Source organism: Dromaius novaehollandiae, unplaced genomic scaffold (assembly GCF_036370855.1).
Source record: "Dromaius novaehollandiae isolate bDroNov1 unplaced genomic scaffold, bDroNov1.hap1 HAP1_SCAFFOLD_37, whole genome shotgun sequence".
Lineage (NCBI taxonomy): Eukaryota > Metazoa > Chordata > Aves > Casuariiformes > Dromaiidae > Dromaius > Dromaius novaehollandiae.
The window spans coordinates 1438600-1463173 of record NW_026991398.1 but is presented as its reverse complement, the minus strand read 5'-3'; the positions used below and the strand labels follow the sequence as shown (position 1 = coordinate 1463173).

The window sequence follows — 24574 nt, the reverse complement described above, 5'->3', positions numbered from 1 at the left end:
CACTAACCCAAACACTTTTGCCCCTCAGGATTCTCTAGTAATGCAAAAAGCCAAGGATTTCTGTCCCTTCAATAGATGTGCCCCACGTGTGGTGGGCAAGCCCCTCTGCTACAGCCCTTCTTCTGCAGAATGGGTTGTGAGGATGTTGTAGACCCCTTCCCAGTTATGAGTAGGCTTAATCAGAGAGAGGATGTGGACACACAGCTTGTCTGTACCCCCTGCCCCACAACCCCTATTGTGGCTGCAGGTGTGGTGCGGGTGGTAAACTGATGTGAGGGTAGGATCTATCTTAGTGGAACGGGGACCTCTGCAATGGGTCCTGTAACCCCTGCCTTCATGGGCCTGTTTTCCTCCCTTGCACCGAGTGGGAGCTGGTGGTGAATGATTTGGATACAGACAACTGTTCAGAAGGGTGAAAGAGGAGGAGATGAATTCCTCCCAGGGTTCTTCTCTTGCAGAGGCTGATGGGCTGGACACTCATGTCATTTGTCCCTGCAGGACTTGGAGAGTATTCCCATGGGATCACTGCATGAAATCCCCCTCACTCAGCTCAGGGCATCCACCCCAGAAACAGCTCCCCCCAAACACATGTTGCTGTTTGCTCTCTCCATGTACCCAGTGTGGCAGAGCACATGGTGAGAGCTAAGGAACTGAAGTTACAGGTGAGTTTCAAATATGAAAAGTCAGTTTTGTTCTGGAGTCATGCTTGTGGTTTGGCTGGGTACCAGGGCTACGCTTGTGTGCACACCCTGAGCACTTCCGTCATTAGCTCCTTGCCTGGCCCGAGAATTTCCTGGCCAGTCATCTGCACAGATGAGAGAATAGGTTGTCATGAGGCAAAAGACCACCTTGAAACTAGGTGATTGACTGGACCTAGGCAATTAAGTATTTGACCGTGAGTTATGGCAGCCCTGCAGGTGGGAATTTCTGAAGGTTCTAGAAATTCCCCTGTGCCAAATCCTGCTGTGTCTAGTCCATTTTGTATGCTGAAATGTGTTGATAATCATCTTGGGTGGAGTGTCCCGAAGTGTCCTTGCTGCAGAAGTGATCTGATTGTGCATGGCTAAGACATTTGTAAATAGTCAAATACAAAGTGTCCCTGCAGTAATTGTCACATACTATGCGGTTAAGGTGTATCAATAGCAATGAATTATGCATGTGCTGGGTGGTCACGTGGGTCCCCAGCCAACGGGAGTAGAACTGAGCCAAACGGGGGTTCAGGAGTCTCACCTAATCCCGCCGACAGCACTGCAAGGACACTTCGTCACTGGACAATGACTGACCATCTTGTTTTGGAGATTTGATTCTGAGTGTGTGTGTAACCAGCAGGGCTGACTCCTCTGGAGCCCACGGACAGAGGACCCTGTTCCCCATGGCAGACTCCGAAAGCACAGACTAGAGCAGAAGTAGAGGAGGTGAAGGAAGGTCCTGCTGTTAAGGAGAAAGGACATGTGGGGAGTTGCTCTGAGAAATGCTGTGGGTTTTGTTCCAAGTCAGTCCTAACTTGTCAATGTCTTTTCCCCCCTGGACATTCTCCCACAGCCCAGAGGCAGCAAATGTCCAACAGCAGCTCACTCAGCAAGTTCCTCCTCCTGCCGTTCTCTGACACACAGGAGCTGCAGCTCTTGCACTTCTCGCTCTTCCTGGGCATCTACCTGGCTGCCCTCCTCGGCAACGGCCTCATCATCACAGCCATAGCCTGCGACCACCGCCTCCACACCCCCATGTACTTCTTCCTCCTCAACCTCTCCCTCCTCGACCTTGGCTCCATCTCCACCACTGTCCCCAAATCCATGGCCAATTCTCTGTGGGACACCAGGGCCATTTCCTACCTGGGATGTGCTGCCCAAGTCTTTTTGTTTCTCTTCTTAATTTCAGCAGAATATTTCCTTCTTACCATCATGGCCTATGACCGTTATGTTGCCATCTGCAGACCCCTGCACTACAGCATGCTCATGGACAGCAGAGCTTGTGTTAAAATGGCAGCAGCTGCCTGGGGCAGTGGATTTCTCAATGCTCTCCTGCACACTGCTAACACATTTTCAATACCACTCTGCCAAGGCAACACAGTGGACCAGTTCTTCTGTGAAATCCCCCAGATCCTCAAGCTCTCCTGTGCAGACTCCTGCCTCAGGGAAGTGGGGCTTATTGTGGTTGGTCTTTGTTTAGCTTTGGGGTGTTTCATTTTCATTGTGGTGTCCTATGTGCACATCTTCACTGCTGTGCTGAGGATGCCCTCTGAGCAGGGCCGGCACAAAGCCTTTTCCATGTGCCTCCCGCACCTGGCCGTGGTCTCCCTGTTTGTCAGCACTGTATTGGTTGCCTACCTGAAGCCCCCCTCCATCTCCTCCCCAGCTGTGGATCTGGTAGTGTCTGTTCTGTACTCAGTGGTGCCTCCAGCAGTGAACCCTCTCATCTACAGCATGAGGAACAAGGAGCTCAAGGAGGCACTGAGGAAACTGATTCAGCTGCTACCATTTCAGCAGCTATCAGCTGCCCATCCCTCTTTGTAAGTGCCTTGAATTCATCTCAGACAACTCTTGTGCTTTGGGCATTGTATCTGTGATAATCAGGCTTGTAGAAATTTTTTTAAATTCATCCCACTTCTCCAGAGGCACAAACCCAGCCTGTCTGACCCAGAGGCCTTCTGTAAATGTGTCTATCACTGTGTCAGAGCTGGCCTGTCTCTAATAAAAGGGGATTTCCTCAGTGCAGTGCTTGAAAGTTGCTTTCTTCTTCCAGAGCTGGAGCCAATAATTCACTCAAGGCCTTTCACCCTGAAAAGGACTGTTGTTTTTCCGGGACTCTTTATGGACTCAAGGCGATGAGCTCATGGGGTGCTGTGTTAGGGAAGGAGGGCTGCATTCAGCTCTCACTTGTGGGTGCCCAGTGCTCCTGGAGGTGCTGAATGGTCAAACAGTATCTGCATGGGGCTGTCTGCCCTATAACAGGGCTGGTGACAGATGCCCACAGCGGATCCTCTGCCTCTGCAGGCAGAGGGAAGGGAGCCTTGAGAGTGGTTCATGTCACCTTCATTGAAAAACCCTGGGCTGCATCTAGGGCCACACCTGAACACAGCCTGAGGCATTTGAAATGCCCTGTGATTGCTCAGAGCATCATCCACAGCCACAGACCCCTTGGTGGGGGGTTGTCAGGTGCAATGATGCCCGTCCAGCTGGGTCTGCTTCTCACCCCAACCACCACGGCCAGTGTGGGATCACCCCGTGGCCCTGGTGCACCACAACCCGCTTGCTCTGCAGAGCAGTACTGCCAGCTCGGGGCTCTGTGGGGAGCACAGGGGAGGGTGCAGGAACGGCCAGGCAGGCCAGCACTGATGCACTCCCTGGGGACAGGCTCTCTGGGGAGCAGGGACCTCCCTGGAGAAGAGGAAAGGAGCAATTGTGTGCTTGCAAGGAAGAAAAATAGAGAAATCTATTCCCATGTATGTCAACTAAGGGCAGGGGGTGGTGAGCAGAGGCATTTCTACACCTGCTCTGAGCTGGCTGCCTCCCACCTGCAGTCCATTTTCCTGGACTGGAGAAAAGTGGGGACACACTTTCGCTGCAGAGCTGGTCATGTGGGGACTTGCTTTAGTTCAACGGAATGACATTCTGAGTGTAGCGGCAGGGCTGGCAGGCACTGGGGCCTTCTCCCCCGGTCCAGGAGGTGAGACTGCTCCCCAGTGCTAAGGGGCTAAAAAGGAAGTTGTAGGTGCAGGGAGAAAGGCAGAGAAATACTGCAAGTCTCCTTCAGGCCAGACGTCATGGGATCTGCTTCTGAGGGCATTTCAAAGGAGATCATGATGTGACTCAGGTCCCTTGTGAGCCGCACACTGGAGGCATCTCATAGTCTTCAGTCACCCAGGACTTTAAGGACCCAGAATGAAATCTTTGAGTTCCAGGAAACTCCCCGTTGGTTGGGAGGGGTGTCTCAAATCCTGCTGCCCTCTATCGCACAAGGGGGGCCAGGAAAAGACTCTCCTTCCCCCAGGTGCCACTGGAAGGAATGGCCTTGCCAGAGAAGGGGGAAAATCCGCCTGTATTTGGAGATGTTTGCTGGTGGGACTCCTGGCCTTCATTCCCCCTCTTTTGATTTGTCTCCACTTTCTTCCACCACTTCTCCCACATGAATTTATTTGACACTGTGATGTGTGTCCCGGGCACATCATGCCCATGCCATGAGCAATCAGAGGAGGCCATATCCATGGCTCAGGGATCGGGATGCTTGGCAGCTCAGGATGGTCTATCTCTAGATAGGTTAGACTAGCAAAGATGGATTCTGTCTCTAAAAAGTCATAATCCTGTCCATGCATCTAGAGATAGAGTAAATAACGGGTCCCCCTGGAGCTGCCTCCCTTAAGCAAGTCTGGGCACATGTGGCTCCAGCCACTTGGCGACTGGCAGAAATGCCTAAATCCCCACACACACACCTTTTTTTTTTTTTTTTTTTTTAAGTTGTTTTGAAAGGTTTCCATTACTGGGGCATTGATGGCACCATCATGGCATTGAAAAAAGAAAAAAGAAAGGGGAGGATGGCACCATCTACTCAGAGGCACAACTACAGAGGTAGAGAACTCACACTGCAGAAGAACATGCATTTCTTCCCCCCCCACTGAGGGGATTCAGGACTTCTGTGTGGTTAAAGGTGGATGCAAAGAATTTCTGGGGTAATGTAGATATGCCAAGGCAGTATCTCCCAGACTGCCCGTATAATCAACGGGGAGAAGGAGGTGTTCACCTGCCTTCTTTTAGATGGTCGCATAGAGCACAAATGACTCCTGTCCCAGAAACATTTGCTCTGTGCTTGAAATGAGGCCTGAGGTCATAAGCTTTTAGCATAATTCAGGTTGAAGGGACCACAGGAGGCCTGTAGTGCAACCTGCTGCTCACAGCAGGGTCAGAGAGAGGGTCAGAAACCAAAAAAGGCCCCTGCCAAAGGATTTTGGGGTGATAGGGCAGGAGACGACAGTAGAGAGCTGACAGCGTAGTACAAGTCTCATGCATAAAAGAGTTTCTTTTTTGCTTTCTCCAGAGAATTAAATCCTCAGCTCTCCAGAGGGAACAAGCTGGGACACTGACTTTGCCACGAGCATGGAGGTGGAGAAGCTCCTGAGCCCCTTACAGACAGAGGCTGGTCCAAAGACCACCACCCCAAAGGCACCAGACCCCCCAGGCATGCCTGCCTTGCTGCTGGGCACCCTCCAGCCCCAGGCAGGAGGTCTGCTGGGAACAGCGTGGGGTCTGCAGCCTGCAGCCCTGGCCACCCTGCAGGTGTGGTGGGACCCCGCTCCTCTAGGTGAGACTGGGCTCTCCTGCATTTCCCCAGTCTGAAGCCTGCATCCCCCCCAGCTGGGAATACAGCCAATCAGGGAGGGTCAATATGGGAAACACTGCCCTGGGCAGTTATTCCCTCCCTGCAGCCGGTACAGCCCTGCTGATGCCCTGTAACCTGTGAATCCAGGAGATGGGACTCTGATCTGCTCTGGCTCTAAAGATTTCTCAGTCTTTAAGACCCAGGATGCAAAGCACCAGTCTGGGGGCACCTCAGCAGTCGAAGGCGCTGAATGTCTGGTGTGTTCCTGAGAACTTTTCTGCAGTCTCCCTGCACTGGTTTGACTCCTGTTGCCCAAGGAGCAGAGACTCCTTTTGAGGATGAACTCACTCCGTGTGTGACTCTGAGGACAGGGCTGACCAAGCAGCACTAATACCAGTAAGGCCTCAACGCCACAGCAGTGTCCCCTGCCCAGGACTCCTCCTTCCAGCCCCTTCCTCCTGGAGCATTTGGATTGGGAGGGACCGCTGGAGATCTCCAGGACCACGATCTGCTCTGAGCTGGGCTAACTTTACAGTTAGGTCAGGTTGTTAAGTGCTTTCTCCAGGAGATTTTTTAAAAAACTCTGGGCCTCTGCCCCAATGCTGCTCAGTGCTCATGATTATTTCTTTTTTTCTTCATTAAACTCTTTTGAAATTTGCTTTACTGCATCTTCTCCTTGTTGTCTCTTGTCCTTTCCTCTCCTGGCTGCCAGCCAGACCATCCCATCTACTTTGACCAAGGACAATCACAGCCTCACCTCCAAGCACAGCCTTGCTGGGATCTCCAGGCCCTGTGCAGGTGGGCTGTGGTGGCCAGCTCCAAGCAGAGCTATGTATTGCAAGTCTCTACATGGTCTCAGAGGAGAGTGTAGGGAGACATAACATTGCCCAGGGCAGAGCCTGTGGGCTGACACCAGGGCAGAGCCGAGATCAGCAGGGGTGAGAACACAAGACCTCCAGCAGCTCCTCTCCCTGCCTGTGCAGGGAGTGACACACTTGACAGTGCGCCTGAGAGAGGACAGTGACGCAGGACGGAGGGCACCGTGAGCTGCGTTACTGGGCTCCAACCACCTGTGCTGGGTCTGGGAGTCCTGGCAGCCTGTGCCGCTGGCTGCAGCCCTCAAGAAATCCCCAACTCTGCTAGCAGCAGTGGTTCCCCTCCAGGACTGTCGGGAGCTTCTGGAGTGTCGTGGCTCCTGTCTCCCTCCTGTCCCTGCGCTGGCCCTGCCCTGCTGCCCTCCATGTGGCCCCATGGCCCCACTGTGCAGGCACCGCACAGGACAGGGTGCGTTCAGGGTGGGGAAATGTCCCCCAGCATGGTTCCCATGACGGCCCTCAGTGCCCCATCCCCCAAGGCCCTCCTGCCCAGCAGCCTCCCACCAGTCCCCAGCCCCTGCCCAGCCCTGATCCTGTCCCCCAGGGTTAGCAGAAGGCCATGCTCTGGGGTCTGCTGGGGTCTGGGCCCAGGGAGAGGCCAGGCAGGGTGGTCATTCCCCCCACACAGGTGCTGAGCCCAGCAGGCAGACGGAGCTGGTCACATTCAAAGATCAGCCCTCACCAGGACCATGGGGAATGGCCAGTGCTGGAGATGGCTGGTACCAGGGACTGGGTGTGTGAGGAGTTTCCTGGGACAGTTTCTCCTCTCTGTTCATGCAACAAGGTGGGCTGGATCTTTGCCCTGAAGCACCCTGCTTGAGGGCTCCCATGGGAGGAGGATGGTCTACAGGCCGAGTAGACTGCCCCAGGACCTCCTCTGCATGCTCCCTGCCAGCCCTGCAGAGGATCCAGGAGAGGGCTCGTCCTCCCAGGGCTCACAGCAGGACGCCCAGTCCTCCAGCTGGGCATGGACCCCTTTCTGGATGTGACTTTTGGGGTGAGGACCAGCATGCAGGGTGAGGGAGACTGTCTCAAGGTCATGTGCTGGGGACCTGGCCTGAGGGACAGCAGCAAAGTGATATGGCTTCTGGGTCCTGCTTCCTTCAATGCAGGCTCCCACAAAGGGTTCCAGCCTTTTTTTTTTTTTGGTGCCACCCGCCAGGAGGGACGATGGCACTATGAGCTGGGCGGGTGGGGAGCATTAATCCTGCTTCAGGCACCACCCAGGCCATGGGGAGGGTCAGGACAGCAAGGACTTCTGGATCTGCACTGTGAACTCGCTTTAGTGTACCCACACTCTGAATGTTTGGTTTTTTTTTAAATGTGTGTCTGCATTTTTCTCTCCAAGACACTTTCAAGCCCAGTTCCACTTTTCATCTCTCCCAGTCACTCCTCTGATCTTGCTGGCCATTCCCACACCCCCTCCCCTGTTCTGCAGAGCCCCAAGCTGCTGGCACTGCTCTGCAGAATGAGCAGGCTGTGAGGCCACAGGGCCATGAGGTGACTCTGCACTGGCCGTGCTGGTCAGGGTGGGAGCAGACCCAACCAAAAGAGGATCACAGCCTCTAATCCCTGCAGGGGGACTGCAGATGTGGCAGGTGCTTGCAAGGACTGTGGAGCATTTCCAAGGGAGCTAGTTGTGTCCAGGTGTGCTTCTAGATCCCGCCCCTGGTATTTCATTGGTGATGACGCAAATCGCTCTCCAGGCTCCCTTTCCTGTGCCAGCTGGGTCCCCACTGCCTCTCCTGGGATTGCAGAGTCCTCCTTGGCCCCCAGATACCTGGATGTAGCAGTTGGCCTTTAGGTGACTCCACCTTGGACAATCTCTCCCTCTGTGAAACTCCACTCTCTGCCCACCCATAGAACATGCTGTCCCAGGAGATGATCTGAGCTCTCCTGGCACCTCCAGCTTCCCCTCCAGAGGGACAGGCATCTGACACTGTGCTTTAACATGTGGCACAGCTCTGGCTATGTGAATCTGCGACCATTCATCCCCTCCACTGTCACTGGACACTGATGGGGGAGTCCTAAAACCAGCCCTTGGTCTCTAAGAGATCATTACATGACTATGAGCTTTTTGCTCTTGAACCCATGGAGAACCCCATCAGCAGCAGCCCTTTTGGTCATGATTTCCTTGGGCCTATTCTTGACAGCAGCTTTGGAGGAAGCCCAGCCTTCAAGCTCTACACCAGAAAGAACCTACTTTATTTCAGAGATACTGTGAGGGAGTCAGCTCTGACCCAGTGTTGGAAACAATTCTATATGGGCACCAGGTGAGACAGAGCAGTCTCAGTAAAGGTAGAATGAATCCAAGCATTTGTGTAGCAACATGATAACAAATACTACTAATCATAGTAACAATAGTGAACAAACAGTGCTCAGTCCTGGTATGGGATACCATGGGTGTCACTTCTGGAGAGCAATGGCAATGTCACCACTGCTGAAAAATGGCCATGGAATCACTTTCCTCAGGGCATCCTGGAGCTCCTTGTTCCTCATGCTGTAGAGGAGGGGGTTCACTGCTGGAGGCACCACCGCATACAGAACAGCCAGCACCAGATCCAGAGCTGGGGAGGAGAGGGAGGGGGGCTTCAGGTAGGCAAATATGCCAGTGCTGACAAACAGGGAGACCACGGCCAGGTGCGGGAGGCACATGGAAAAGGCTTTGTGCCAGCCCTGCTCAGAGGGGATCCTCAGCACAGCAGTGAAGATCTGCACGTAGGACAGCACAATGAAAATGAAACACCCAAAGAATAAACAGGCACCAACCACAATAAGCCCAAGTTCCTTGAGGTAGGCATCTGAGCAGGAGAGCTTGAGGATCTGGGGGATTTCACAGAAGAACTGGTCCACTGTGATGCCTTGGCAGAGTGATAGTGAAAATGTGTTAGCAGTGTGCAGGAGAGCATTCAGAAAACCAGTGCCCCAGGCAGCTGCTGCCATTTTGACACAAGCTCTGCTGTCCATGAGGGTCCCGTAGTGAAAGGGTCTGCAGATGGCAATGAAGCGGTCGTAGGACATGACTGTGAGGAGAGAATACTCAGCCAACGTGAAAAAGACAAGAAAAAAGACCTGGGCAGCACATCCTGAGTAAGAAATGGCCATTGTGTCCCTCAGGGAATTGGCCATGGATTTGGGGACAGTGGTGGAGATGGAGCCAAGGTCGAGGAGGGAGAGGTTGAGGAGGAAGAAGTACATGGGGGTGTGGAGGTGGTGGTCACAGGCTACGGCTGTGGTGATGAGGCCGTTGCCCAGGAGGGCAGCCAGGTAGATGCCCAGGAAGAGCGAGAAGTGCAAGAGCTGCAGCTCTCATGTGTCCGCAAATGCCAGGAGGAGGAACTCGTTGAGGGAGCTGCTGTTGGACATTTTGCTCCCTCCAGGCATGGGGGACTGTTGAAGGAGGAAAAGAGAGTGACAAGTCAGGAGAGACTTCTCTGTTCAAATCTCTTTCCTGCTCTCACAGACACCCTGAACACACACACACACACAGACACACACACACATTGCTTTACTCATTTTCAGCAGGACCTTCCTTCAGCTCCCTGCCTGGAGCTCCAGTTTGTGCTGGCTGCATGTGCCATGAGGAGCAGGGTCCTCTGCCCATGGGCTCCAGAGGGGTCAGTCCTGCTATAATGAAGAAGGGCACCTTAAGTTCTTCACCTCCAGTTCTGAGGCATTTTGACCACAAAAGCAACAGCCTCACTTTTGGGCGGCTTGTTTCTTTGTCTGTCTGCTCTGCAGGGTAGGAATATGCACCCTTTCCCCTGCTCTCAGTGTGAAGACTAGTGAGGCCTGAGAGGCAAAAGCTCTCCCTGTGCCCTAGGACAGAGCCAGCACACTGGTCTCCACATCAGTCCCATTCCCAGATGCCTTGGGCATGCACCTTTCTCAGCTAGGGGACCACCTCAAGGGCCCATGGCCTGTGCTGATAGTGGTGTCCACTTGCAAAGCACAGATCTCCAAAGTCACCTCCCTTTCTCAGCTCAGATGTTCTGAGAGTGAAGGAGAGGCTGTGACATAGCACATGGCTCCGATGATCAGAAGAAGGACTCTGTGATGTGGCTCTGGTATGGAGAGAGAACTCAGCACCCAGTTGCTAGCCAAAGACACACAGGGCTTAGTTCAGCTGCCCACATACAGCCACTCCCAACAGCACTGCCATTTCCTTAGCACCTCTGTGGCTTCTGCATGGGACATTCAGTTATCACAAATATGCTATAGAAGATCTGTGCCCTTCTGGAGGGCAGCACACAGCCCGGCGGCACACCACAGGGAGGGTCAAGTGTCTTAAAGGTGGGGTCTCCTGAAAGGACAATCAGCTCATTGCCCAGCCCCAGAGACTGTGCTGCTTTGAGCCCCAAAGGCAAGAAGGGATCCTCGTCCTCCCCCTCCATTGGAGACAACTCTGCAGCAGGAACCACAGGGTCTGTGTCAGACTCTGTAGCTGCAAATTTCCTCCCCAGAAAGCCCAAGAGCGAGAACAAGAGCAGCCCAGACAGGGAGAGAAGCAAGGAGCAACACCTTGGTGCTTCTGCCTAGGCTGGCAAAGACAGAGAGAGACAGGCACACTGAGGAAGGCCTTCCCCTAACCCAGCTGTGCCACACCACCTCTCAGATGGAGACATCACAGGGCGGTTGTTCCCAGCCCCTTTGTCATGTTTTAGGAAATGGGCACGTGGCAGGAGAGCTGCTGCTCTCCTCTTCTGGGGCTCTGGCTGCCAAAAAGGCAGTTGGTATCCTGGATCCTGTGGCCTTGAGGGCTCTGCTGGGTGGCAGAGGAAAGGTGAAGGGGGCTTGCTGAGGGGAAAGCATCTGCACTGCAGGGACTGGCAGAGAATTTCCTGCATCCCAGCCTCGCATGAGGTTTCTGACAGCAGTTTCCTTTCGCTCTTTGATCATCTCTCTGCTGCTTGGAGATGTCCTTGCTGGCAGCTCTTCCTCTGTCCCCACACAGACCCATGCCACTCGCTGGGCACTCAGCTCAGCCCTACGGAAATCTCCAAGCAGCAGGAAACTGCCCAGGGGCAGTTCCCTGTTTCCAGGTGTTAAAGAGCAGATCAGAGAGTCTCTGATGAGACTGGCAAGGTGATGTTGGTGCTGTCTGTAGGCTGAGGGGTTGTGTAGGCAATTGCTGAGATTCCTCACAAACCTATTCATCCTTCAGTGCGGTGAAGGGGCTTGTTTATACCTGACTGCTGCATTTCCATTCCCACCATGCAGAGACAAGTCCTATGGAAAACTCCACTCTCAAAATGTCCTCATGCTGAGCTGGAGCTGGGGGCAGCCCTGACGCATGCAACACCTTCTCAAAGGGAGAATGAACCTGCCCTGCCAGGGGTCACCCCTTTCACCCAGAGCTTCTCCCCACAGCACCATGGGGAGCTCCCCGGACAGGCTGAGTGCTGACCTTCGCAAGCGGAAGACTCACTGCCCTGGGCACACGGCACCATGGGGTGCAGGGGCACTGCTCTGAACTACAGCCCTGCACAGACCTATGTGCACACCCAGGCTTCACTCCCCTGCACCAGTCCTGCAAGGAGGTAGCTGTGATGCCCTGTCCCTGTGCGGTGTAGCAGGGAATCTCCCCCTCCTCTGCAAGGGAGAAGCCAGGAGAATGATCCTTAAAAGCAGTCATGGGGTGGAATGAGTTCAGAAGACCCCTCCAGGAACTGCAGTAGTACTGCCCTGCAGCCAGAGGCTTACCGTGCAAAGGGCTGTGAAGATTCCTCCCACTGTGAGCTCTCCTCTGTCCTCCCACTCCACACTGCCTCTCACTTCTCTCTGCCTGCGCTCATCTCATGTCAGCAGCAGCAGGCAGTGCCCGCAGCCCTGCTGCGCTTGGCAGAGGAGCTGCTTCTGCGCACAGCTGCCTCTGGGCAGTGCTGCCAGGTTGCCATGAGCTCCCTCTGTCCCAGGAGCCTGGCCGCACTCAGGAGCAGAGGCCCAGCTGAAGGCATTAATGTCTCTGTCCCTTGTGCTCTCTCCTCCTGGGAAACATTCACTGCAGTAAACTAAAATAATCAGGTATTGTGCTTTCCTAAAGAGTGGAGAAAGATGGACTCCAACATTGCAATTTATTTCATCAGAGGATGGTTATCTATGAAAGATGGAAGTGTTCCATTCTGGAAGCCCCTATTCCCATCTCGTAACTAGGCAGGACACCTAGATGGGGACAAGAACAGAGTTCATTTTCTCATTGTTCAGGTATTAATTCTGATGAGTCAGTTTGGGCTTCTCAGGGTGCTTTAGAAGGCCCTGGGCTGGCGTAGGATTCAGCAAACTCCCATGACCTTCACAGACACAGAGGAGGTGGGATTCCCTTTGCCCAGGCAGAAGTGAGCACAGAATGGATGTCTGCATGCGAGATCTTGGTCTAAGCTCCCATTATAATCCCTGGAGATGGAGGGTGGGAGTCAGGTGCTCGCACGCAAACACCTGGTGACATTGGAAGAGACAGAGGTGGTCCAAGGCATGTACCAGTGTCTGCTTGCTCTGACGGAGCAAGTGTCAGACCTACATCCTCCTAGAGCATGAATAGGGAATTGCCTTGGCCACCTGAAATCATACTTCATGCCCACTACTACCAGAGCTGCACTCACTAGGAAGCTGAGACACAGGCAGATCCTGACATTGCAAACAGCTGATGTCATCCAGTGCAGGCACTTGATTCAGTGACAGAGAAATAGGCCTGCAGGGCCACGTCCGATGCCTGGGGGGTCCAGCACAACCACGTATCTCTAGCAGATACAGCACGGGACCTATAGGAAAACCATGCTCCATTTGGAGTGGTTGCTGGGCAAGTGCCCCAGGGCATCTCAGGTTTCCTACCAGTGCCCAAACAACTGGATCCCACCACTGCCTTTACACCAAGTCCATCCCATCTACCTTCAAGTGTGCTGCATAAATGGGAAAGGCATGTCACACCACGGTCCCCACTCTAGTCTCTGCACCCTTAAAATTTTCTAGCTTTCCTCCCCCTGAACCTCTTCTCACCACCAGATGATATGAGCAGGGAATAAGCTAGTGATGACCTCAGGCTGCCAAATCACAGGCTGCCCAGGCCCAGGGACTTCTTCAGTGGCACCTTGTCCTGTCTGGAGATCAGCTCACCTCTGTCACAGGCGCAGTGCTGCCACAGAGTCAGCTCGAGCAGCCAACTCCTCTCCTGCCATTTCAGCCCAGCCCAGCTCTGTTTCTCCCTGGCCTTGGGCACTGCAGGGTTTGCTCTCTTAGTGGAGACCTCCTTTCACCATTACATTGCCACCTGCTATCTGTGCCAGCATAGCTCTGCTCTGAAGTGGGGCCATTGCACACATGGCGTCCTTGGCTCATGGTAACAGGTTTCACCATGACCAATCTGTTCTCTGTGCCACAGCTGAGGCTCTGCAACCCAAATATACACAAGTGCATGCAGCCAGGGGCACAGAGAGGAGCAAATGGAGATGCACAAGCTGTCACAGGACTGAAACATGGTTGGAATAACTGAGATGCAGTGGAACTGCTAGCATGACTGGAGGGCTGTGATGACAGGGTACAAGCTCTGCAGGCAAGACGGTTGGGGAAGATGAGCAGGGGGGATGTCCTTGGTGTGAAGGGACAGCTCAGATGTATGGAGTTTTGGCATGGGATGGGCAAGGGTTTGGGTGAGAGCTTGTGGGTGAGCATCAGAGTACAGGTGATGCAGTGATGGGAGTTACAGACCCCCTGATGATGGTGAGGAGGTGGATGCAGTCTCCTTTAAGCAACCTGAGGAAGTCAGTGAGTCACAGGGCCTGACTGTTATGGTGGGGTGGGTTAATCTCCCTGACATTCATTGGAAGGGCAAACAGCAGGGTGCAAGCAGTCCAGGAGATTTCTGGAGGGTGTCAGGGACACCTTCTAAGCACAGCTCCCTGATGGGCCAGTAAGGGTGATGCTCACCTGGATCTGGTACTCACACAACAAGGAAGCACTGATCAGGGATGTGATAATCTGTGGAAACCTTGGCTGCAGTGACTATGGAATAGTGGAGTCCCAGATCACAAGGACAATAAGGAATACAATAAGGCATTATGATAAGATGGGTAGACAACTGGGTGGTTAAAAAGCTGGTTGGATGATCAAACTCAGGGTTTTTTTTGAATGGGTCATGCTTGACCTGGAAGCTAGGTAAAGGTGGAGTATGCAGGGGTCCATACTATCACCTCTCCTGTCTAACAGATCCATCAGTGACCTGGAGGATGCAACTCTCATCATGCATGTAGATGACACCTACTCAGGAGGAACAGTCATGTGTTTGAGGGCTGCCATTCAGAGGGACCTCAGCAGGAGGGAGGAAGAGGCCGTCAGGAACTTTGTGACATTCAGCAAGGACAAATGCAGGTCCTGCACCTGGGGTAGACCAACACCCTGCAGTGATATGGGCTGGGGAGTACCCAGCTGGGCAGCAGCTCTTTGGAAAAGGACCTGGGAGTCTTTGTGGGCAGCAAGCTGAACATCAGCCAGCAGCGTGACCTAGCAGCAGTGGAGGTCACAGCATCTTGGGCTGCATGAACAGGAGCAGAGCCAGGAGATGGAGGGAAGTGATTATCCTGCTCTACTCAACACTCGTCAGAGCCCATCTAGATACTGCATCCAGCTGGGCTCCCTGCAGAAGAACACTGTTGATCCCATGGAGTGAGTCCTGTGGCAGGCCCCCAAGGTGGCTGGGGGCTGGAGCACATGCCCTGTGAGGAGCAGCTGAGGGAATGGGTTTGTTCAGCACAGAGAACGGAAGATTTCTGGGGGGAACTCATAGCAGCTTCCCAATGCAAGGTTGCCACTGATAAACAATGAGGCTGTTACCGCAATTCATGGCAGGAGAATGAGAGGCAATGGTTATAAGCTGACACAAGTGCAGTTAAAATTGTATATAAGGGAGCAAAATCAGTGAGGATCCTGAAGCATTTGAAGAAGGGTCCAGAGAGGTTATGGACTCTCTCTTCTTGGAGGCTTTCAGGACACAGCTGGACAAAGCACTGAGGCTGTGAATTCAGGGTTGATCCCCATGTGAGCGGGAGGTTGGACCAGAGTGCTCCCAAGGTCCCTTCTGACCTGAATGGTCCTTGATCCTGTCATCTCTGGCAATAGCTACTGCAGTTCTTGCAGGCAGGAATTCCTTTTCCACATGTGGATTAGCACTTGACATGGCCTCCCCAGAGCCCGATTGCCTTCTATGATTAAATAGGTCTGTTGGTGGTTGGAGAGCAGAAAGTGTCTTTCAACTTGATTTTAGCAAGGTGTTGGACACTGTCTCCCACAATATTCTTGTGGAATACAATTTAGAACTTTACCATCTAGATGGGTGGACAACCAGATGGCTAAAGAACTTGTTGGGTGGTCAGGCTCCGAGGGCAGTGGTGAGTGCACAGTACTCTTCTTGGAGGCCAGGGAGAAGTGGAGTACCATGGGGTCTCTCCAGGAACTTGTCCGGTTCAACAGCTTTATTAGTGACATGGAAGAGGCAACACTCATCATACTTGCTGAGGACCCAAAACTGGAGGCGGGGGGCAGGTCTTCTGCTTGAGGGCTGCCACTCAGAGGGACATGGACAGGCAGGAGGAATGGGCTGTCAGGAACCTCATGGAATTCAACAAGGACAAATGCCAGGTCTTGCACCTGGGATTAACCAACACCCCACAGTGTTACAGGCTGGGGCCTGAGTGCCTGGGAAGCAGCTCTGTGGAAAAGGACCTGAGAGTCCTGGGCGACAGAGGCAAAACATGAGCCAGCAGCATTGCCTGGCAGCAAAGAAGGCCAGAAGCATCGTGGGCTGTCTGAGCAGGGGCACAGGCAGGAGGCTGAGGGAAATGATGATCGTCTCCTAGTCGGTATTCCTTAGACAGCGTAGAGAATACTGTATCCAGTTTTGGGTTCCCAGGGAACGAAAGAGGCTGATAACTAGGAGCAAATCTGGCCAAGGCCCTCACAATAGTCAGGGAGCTGGAGCACCTGCTCTGTGAGGAAATGGGGCTTGTTCAACTTGCAGAAGAGATGGCTTTGGAGGGATCTCACAGCAGCCTTCCAATGGCTACGAGGAGGTTATCCAGAAGATGGAGACAGGGTCTTCACCAGGGTGCACAGTGGGAGGACAAGAGGCAATGGGCAGAAGCTGAAAGAAGAGACATTCATGCAGGAGATAACGAAAAGCTTTTCCACTATGCGGATGGTCAAGCATTGGAAGCGGTTGCTCAGAGAGGCTGTGCAGTCTCCTGCCTTGGAGGTTTCCAAGACCAGACTGGATGAAGCCCGGAGCAACCTGGTCTGACCCCAGAGCTGACCCTGCTGTGAGCAAGGAGATTGGACTAGGGACCTCCTGAGGTCCCTTCCACCCGGAAGGAGTCCATGATTCTTCCCACTCTCAATCTTCTCTCGCTGATGTCAGGGAAAGGATGCAGGTTCCCTGTGACAGTGGAAGTAGGCCAGCTTTCTTGTGCTCCTCCAGGCAGAATTATTCAGATGCAGGGCTTCTTGGCAGGAATCCCCCAAAGAGCCTTGATCCATCCTTTGCTTCACTTTTAATTTCCTTTTTTTCCTGTTTTCTCCCCTTCTAAATTTGTATCTTTTACCATTCTGATTGTTCCCGTACAGCCCACCCCACCCCTGCTTACCCTTAACTCATTGGTGCTGTTTTGGCTTAGTTTGGGATTTGGGTTTTTTTGCTTTTTTTTTTCATTTTGACACAGATGAACTTTAGTCCAGAAGACTCTTGAGAAACTGAGGTGATTTGGACAACAGATACCTCATGAAGATTTACAAGAGAAGTGTCAAGTCCTGCACCTAGGCGGGAATAAACCTGTCCATGAGCAGAGGTTGAGGGACCTGCTGAAGTGGAGGCAAAGGGCAGTAGAGTAGGAGCCTGTGACTGCTTCGAGGGTGGTTTCAGAGATGATAGAGCTTTTCTTGGTAGTGGGAAACAGCATGAGAAGGGGAAATAGTCACAATCAGCAGCTTTTGAGCTTTAGATGTGACATTAGGAAAAGAAAATGTCACTCGTAGGGCAGTGCTGTGGTGCAACAGGTCACCCAGAGGGAGTCCGAGTTCAGCCCCTGGCTTTGTGTTTCAAGGAAAAGCAAGTGAGGACAGGAAGACTACAGATTAGGACAGGTCAGGATATCCCGGGCTGACAGCAAGGTGGGGAAGCAGCTTGAGTGTCTACAGTACACAGGGAAACAGGCACAGGTGTGGGAAAGCATAGGACAGCCTGTGGTGGAGATGGCCTGGGGCACTGCCAAGGCTGAAAGCTCCCAACACAGCGAGGTCTTTGTCCTCTTGGCTATGGCTGGTGTCTCTGCCACCAAGGCCCATGAGAAGACACCATGCCTTAAAGCACTGTGGCCTTGCTGCCTCCTTGTCCCCTGGGAGCCCAGGAGGTACCGTATCATGGTCTAGCATTTGGCATTGCACACCCCCACCCACACACTGCCCCCAGGAAGAGCCCTGAGCAATGCATGATGGAAAGGATCACCCTGCCCAGGGGCTGGCTGTCAGTGCCTGGCTGCTCTGCTTGATAACACACATCAAGGCTGACTTGGCATCAGAGCCACCTGCCCATTGTCTTTGCCTGCCTGCAATCAGGGCCTCCAACTTTCGGCTCTAATCAGCCCCTGGGGAGACTTTGTTGGTAATGGCCCTCAGTGGGACCTGTTAACGCTCCAAGAAACTTGGGATTTGCTTCTGACTTTAACTTCCTGAGAGGTTTCTTCAGTCTCTTCTCAGCATCTGTGGTTCATGGGCTCAGCACCAAAAACCCCATGGGGCTCATTAAAATGCCAAAACCCCTAAGAAGCCATGCCTCTCTCCATAATTTTCTTCAGTTCTTCAAGTCTTGTGTGGCTAACTAGAAAGTTTTCAGGAGTGTACTGAGGTTAGGCAGATTTCAAAGAGCACCTGAAAACAAAAGATGTCTGCTTCTGAAGTTTTTCTTTATTCTTCAGTTTTCACAATAAGTGATACCCACATTCTCCAATTCATACTGACCCACTGGGTCTCCAAATGAAGTCTGGGCATGTAGGACAAGCAGTATTTTTGATAGGAGGCATGTATGGGCAACCTTCCTCCCCTGCTCCCCAGCCCTGCCAATTCCGTCATCAGCCACGGGGGATGTAGAGCACTCTGGTTAAAATCTAACCTTTTTTCTCTCAAGTCTCTAGCTGAAGGTTACAACTCATGTGCACCAATTCCCACCTGCTTTCCTTAGAGAACTAGCTGCAAAAAGGCACAGAAAGATTTATCTTAATGGCGATCAAACAAAAATAAAGTTTGAAACAGTTTAATAAAAGAGAAAAGACACTCCTCAACTGTATGTCAAGTCCAAACTGCCTCTGGTGAGCTCCACTTCCCACAAAACATAACCTTCCTTGAAATGTTTTCAACAGATAGATAGGGAAGGACAGACAAGAAGCAGAACAAAGGAGCTGGCTAAAGAGACAATGAGACTGCTGAAAGATGAGGCAAGCTTCAGACTCCCAGAAGCTCAGAGCAGCAACTGGAGAGCTGAGAGGTGCCTTTAGAAATGACCAGTTTCATCAGGACATGTGGAAAGATATGAGAGATCACTGAGATTACATCCACAGCCTAATAGACAGAGCAGTGGAAACACAAGGTCAAGGGCAGATCAATATTTCTTCTCCCCAGATTAATACCTTTCCTGAAGATTTCCACTATTTCATCACAGGAAAACATTGACATTAACATTAGCCAATCATTTGAGCTGATGAAAGTGGGCTCATATTTTTTGTAATGTTGAAAACAGTTCTTCACCTTTCCAGGCAGAGCTCAGGTGTCCAGCCACAAGCACCCAGTGGCACTTGGAGAGGCCCCGGTGTCTCTGAGGCACCTGCCTGGGCCTGGCAGCTCTCACAGGGGACCTGCGGGAGACCGGAGCCCCTGGGAGCTGCAGAGGGAGGCTGGGCAGAGGGGAGCAGGGCACCTGCAATGGCACCACATGTCCATGACCCGGGGACTGCATCTCACCCCAGCTCTGAAAATCACTTTCCCTTTCAAAAAAGAAAAAAAAGATTCTCCACAAAACATTATCTTTTTGTCTGAAAAGGAAAGTGATTTTCAGAGCTGGGGTGGGATGCAGTCCCCCGGTCATGGACATGTGGTGCCATTGCAGGTGCCCTGCTCCCCTCTGCCCAGCCTCCCTCTGCAGCTCCCAGGGGCTCCGGTCTCCCGCAGGTCCCCTGTGAGAGCTGCCAGGCCCAGGCAGGTGCCTCAGAGACACCGGGGCCTCTCCAAGTGCCACTGGTTGCTTGTGGTTGGACACCTGAGCTCTGCCTGGAAAGGTGAAGAACTGTTCTCAACATTTAAAAATATATATATATGAAAACGTTTTCCTCAGCTGAAAGGACTGAATAAGTCTAATAAAATGTTAGTGCTTTCCCATGATGACGTAATGGAGATTTTGAGGAAGGTCATGAATCTCATGACAGGAAATGTTAATCTGCCCCTTAACTTCTGTTAGCACTGCTCTGTCTGTTATGCTGTGGCTTTAACCCTTCCCCTATTTCCATGTGCCCTGATTAAACTGATCATTTCTAAAGTCAACTTTAGGTCCAGCACAGGGCCTGGAGATCCCAGTAAGGCTGTGCTTGGAGGTGAGGCTGTGATTATCCTCAGTCAAAGTATATGGGATGGTCTGGCTGGCAGCCAGGAGAGGAAAGGACAAGAGACAGCAAGGAGAGGATGCAGTAAAGCAAATTTCAAAAGAGTTTAATGAAAAAAAAAAGAAATAATCATGAGCGCTGAGCAGCATTGGGGCAGAGGCCCAGAGTTTTTTAAAAAATCTCCTGGAGAAAGCACTTAACAACCTGACCTAACTGTAAAGTTAGCCCAGCCCAAAGCAGATCATGGTCCTGGAGATCCCCAGCGGTCCCTCCCAACCCAAATGCTCCAGGAGGAAGGGGCTGGAAGGAGGAGTCCTGGGCAGGGCACACTGCTGTGGGGTTGAGGTCTTGCTGGCATTTGTGCTTCCTGGTCAAGCCTGTCCTCAGAGTCACACAGGGAGTGAGTTCATCCTCAAAAGGAGTCTCTGCTCCATGGGCAACAGGAGTCAAACCAGTGCAGGGAGACTGCAGAAGAGTTCTCAGGAACACACCAGGCATTCAGCCCCTTCAGCTGCTGAGGTGTCCCCAGACTGGTGCTTTGCATCCTGGGTCTTGAGGGCTTAGAAATCTTTAGAGCCAGAGCAGATGGGAGTCCCATGTCCTGGGCTCACAGGTTTCAAGGCATCAGCAGGGCTGTACTGGCTGCAGGGAGGGAATCACTGCCCAGGGCAGGAGCAGATCCCCCTCTGCCCTCCCCTCTCTCTTCACACCCCAGAACAGAAATTGTGTTTCCCATGTTGGCCCTCTCTGCTGGGCTGTATTCCCAGCTGGAGGGGACAAAGTCTTCACACTGGGGAAATGTAGGAGAGCCCAGTCTCACCTAGAGAAGTGGGGTCCCACCACACCTGCTGGGTGGCCAGGGCTGCAGGCTGCAGACCCCACGCTGTTCCCAGCAGACCTCCTGCCTGGGGCTGGAGGGTGCCCAGCAGCAAGGCAGGCATGCCTGGGGGGGTCTGGTGCCTTTGGGGTGGTGGCCTTTGGACCAACCTCTGTCTGTAAGGGGCTCAGGAGCTTCTCCAGCTCCATGTTAGTGGCAAAGTTAGTGTCCCAGGTGGTTCTCTCTGGAGAGCTGAGGATTCAGATCTCTGGAGAAAGGCAAAAAAGGAAACCCTTTTCTCCAGGGGACTTATAGTGCCCCGTCAACCTTCTCCTGTCTTCTCCTGCTGTATCACCCCCAAAATACTTTGGCAGGGGCCTTTTTTGGTTTCTGACCCTCTCTCTGACCCTGCTGTGAGCAGCAGATTGCACTACAGGCCTCCTGTGGTCCCTTCAACCTGAATTATGCTAAAAGCTTATGATCTTGGGCCCCATTTCAAGCACAGAGCAAATGATTCTGGGACAGAAGTCATTTGTGATTATGTGACCATCTAAAAGAAGGGAGGTGAGCCCCTCCTCCTCCCCGTTGACTGTACGGGCAGTCTGGGAGGTACTGCCTTGACATATCTACATTACGCCTGAAATTCTTTGCATCCACCTTTAACCACACAGAAGTCCTGAATCCCCTCAGTGGTGGGGGAAGAAATGCATGTTCTTCTGTAGTGTGAGTTCTCTACCTCTGTAGTTGTGCCCCTGAGTAGATGGTGCCATCCTCCCCTTTCTTTTTTCTTGCCTGAAGATGAGCCTGCATGGGGAAGTGAACGTGCAGGTTGGCTGTCACTGCAGTGACCGTGAGATGGTGGAAAGGTAAGAGGAAGAGCAGAATCACTGCCTTAGACTGCAAAAGAGGATTTCACCTTGTTCAGGATGATCCTTGTCAGGATCCCAGGGGTAACTGCCTGGAGGGCAGAGGAGCCATGGAGCCCTCTTGGATCTTCAGGAACAATGTCCCCAAAGCACAGGAACACAGGAAAGTCTGCAGGAAAGTCCAGCGGGGCCCGGTCTGAGGCTGGCATGGATGAAGAGCGACTTTGCGACTTAGGACTTGAAAAGGCAGAAGGAAGTGCACAGAAGGTTGGAAGGGCAGTGGGCTACCCAGGAAGACGACACAGACATTGCCTGTGTTGGAAGGGATGGAGTTAGGCAAGCCAAAGCTCAGCTGGAGCTGGAGATGGAGCTGGAGCTAGCAAGAGATGGAGAGGGCAACCAGAAGGGCTTCTGTAAGGACGCTGGCAGCACAAGGCTTGAAAAGGCAGAAGGAAGTGCACAGAAGGTTGGAAGGGCAGTGGGCTACCCAGGAAGACGACACAGACATTGCCTGTGTTGGAAGGGATGGAGTTAGGCAAGCCAAAGCTCAGCTGGAGCTGGAGCTGGAGCTGGAGCTAGCAAGAGATGGAGAGGGCAACCAGAAGGGCTTCTGTAAGGACGCTGGCAGCACAAGGCAGCCATCCGAGGAAAATGTGATCTCCCTGCTCAGTGGGGCAGGGGACCTAGTGACAAAGACAGGGGAAGGGCTGAGGAGCTCATTGCCTCTTTTACCTTGTCTTTTACTGATATTGTCCACTGCCAAGGCCTCCCTGGCCCCCAAGTCCTTTGGCAGCATCTGTGTTAGCAAAGCCTCACTCATGGCAGAGGAAGAGGCAGCTGGAGAGGACTTCTGCCCAGTGGGAACACACAAGTCCACAGGACGAGATAGGAAGCACCCCAGGGTGCAGGGAGAGGTGGCTGGAGTCATTGCAACGCTGCTCCTAATTGCCTATGAAATGTCAGGGTGATCAGGGAGGTTCCTGATGACTGGGAAAAGGCAGACATCACACCCATTTTCAGGAAGGGCAAGAGGGAGGGTCTGGGGAACAACAGGCTGGTCAGCTTCACCTCTGACCCTGGCAAGGTGATGGAGCAAATCCTCCTGGAAACCATCTCCAAGCATATGAAGGAGAAGGGTTGGAAGAGGCAGCATGGGTTGAGCAAGAGGAAATGGAAACCATGCTTGACCAACCTGGCTGCCTTCTAGAGGGGAAAGCAGGGGATTTTGTGAACTTTCACTGTAGCAAGGCCTTTGACACAGTCTGTCATAGTGCCCTTATAGGCAAATTGTTGGAATCTGCCCTGGATCAACGGACCATAGGGAAGGTGGAAGATTGGCTGGACCATCAGGATGAAACGCTGTGCTCAGTGGTGCAAGTTCCAAGTGGCAGCTGGTTACTAGTGGCATCCCTCAATGATTGACATGTGGGGCAGGACTGTTTAACCTCTTTATTAATGGCCTGCACAGTGGCTGGAGCACACTCTCAGCATCTTTGTGGACAATGCATAACTGGGGGGAGCCCCTGGCAAGCTCATCTAGTTCCTTCTGCATTGACCAGGGGGTTGGGACTAGACGACATCCAGAGGTCTCGTCCACCCTAAGTGCTGTGTGATTCAGTGACCTGTTCCCTGGAGAGGTCTGTAAAGAGAGAAGAGGCAGAGGAAGCAGACAGGAGAGGGAAGCAGAAGAAGAGATCTGAAACATGTCCATTTAAATAAAGTAGTTCCTCAGAACAGAGTTTCTCCATTCAGAGTACTGGTGGCAAATGTATTTTGATGAATAATGTGTATATATATACATATATATACATACATATATATATGTATGCTCACACAGACAGACTAATTCCTGTAGTGCATGAACATGGTACTGCCAATGAATAAGAAAGAAAAACTATTTGGCAATGGTGAAAACTCTGTGAAGTTTTGAAAATGAGGATTCTTTGTCAATTATTGCACTGAAAATGTTTTAGAGACTCCTTTGAAACCTTGCTTTAACATGGGTATGTTGAGATTTGTGCAAATTTGGCCACCCAAAACCAGAGCATTTCCTTGAAGCTGGGCACCCTGCTTTCCTCATCAGTCGAGCGAGCCTGACACCTCAGAGTGTGACGTGCTCTGTGCAAAGAGTGAGGAGTGGCATGGACAGCCGTGGGCATGGGGTGGTTTTCTGAGTACCGGGCTCTGTGTGAGACACAAAAATATCCATCTATGACTAGATCTCTGCTGCAGGTCATTTTTTTGTAAAAAAATAGGTGTCTAAAAGTGGAACAGCCCTTCCACATAAGGGGTGGACATCATCTGCTGCAGGATCTGTGGATCAGATCTAGTCACTTCCCACTCCCACTATGGTACCTGGAGATAGAGCACAGATGGTAAACTGACCTGAGGAGAGGGTCTATCTCAGTGGGACAGAGACATCTAGAAAGGGTCAGGTCAGCCCCTCCTTCACTTGCCTGTTTCTCTCTCTTGCTCAAGCAGGATCTGGTTTGACTGATTCAGACACAGACACCTCTGTTCATGAGGGCAAGGTTGGGAGAGATGAATCCCTCTCAAGGGTCTTCTCTTTCAGAGACAGCTGGCATGAGAGCTGTACTCATCTCTCATTCTGGTAAATAGACAATGTTCCCACTGTGTCCCTGGACCAAGTCCCCTTTCTGCATGTCATGGCCACCATTTTTTGGTATCCGAACAAATATGTGGGGCTGATTGACACCTCCATTTACACCCTCTAGCAGAGCAGATCTGACTCCTCTGGAGACCATGGGCAGAGGTCCCTGCACTGCATGTCACGTTCAGTCAGCATGAACCAGAGCTCCAGACAGAACGCTGAATGAATGTGAGGTACAGAGAAAATGTAAGGTTTTCTATTACAAATGGAATGGCTTTGGCTCAGAGAAGACTGCTGTAGTTTGTCACTGTCTCTTCCCCAAAGCTGAGCGGGAGCAAATGTCCAACAGCAGCTCCTAAACTGAGTTCCTCCTCCTGGCATTTGCAGACACACGGGAGCTGCAGCTCTTGCACTTCTCGCTCTTCCTGGGCATCTACCTGGCTACCCTCCTGGGCAATGGCCTC

General features: G+C 52.4%; 1 protein-coding gene across 1 annotated transcript in view; it reads left to right on the top strand.

Annotated features, from left to right (window-relative positions):
* Positions 1-22706, top strand: part of LOC135326193 (olfactory receptor 14A16-like) — a gene marked incomplete at its 5' end in the record, with an annotated part of 52876 nt that extends 30170 nt beyond the window's left edge. The window contains 2 exons of the mRNA XM_064504045.1: positions 21432-21499; positions 22463-22706. Coding sequence (XP_064360115.1) covers positions 21432-21499; positions 22463-22706 — 312 coding nt within the window. The remainder of the gene's footprint in view (positions 1-21431; positions 21500-22462) is intronic.
* Between the last annotated feature and the right edge of the window lie 1868 nt (positions 22707-24574).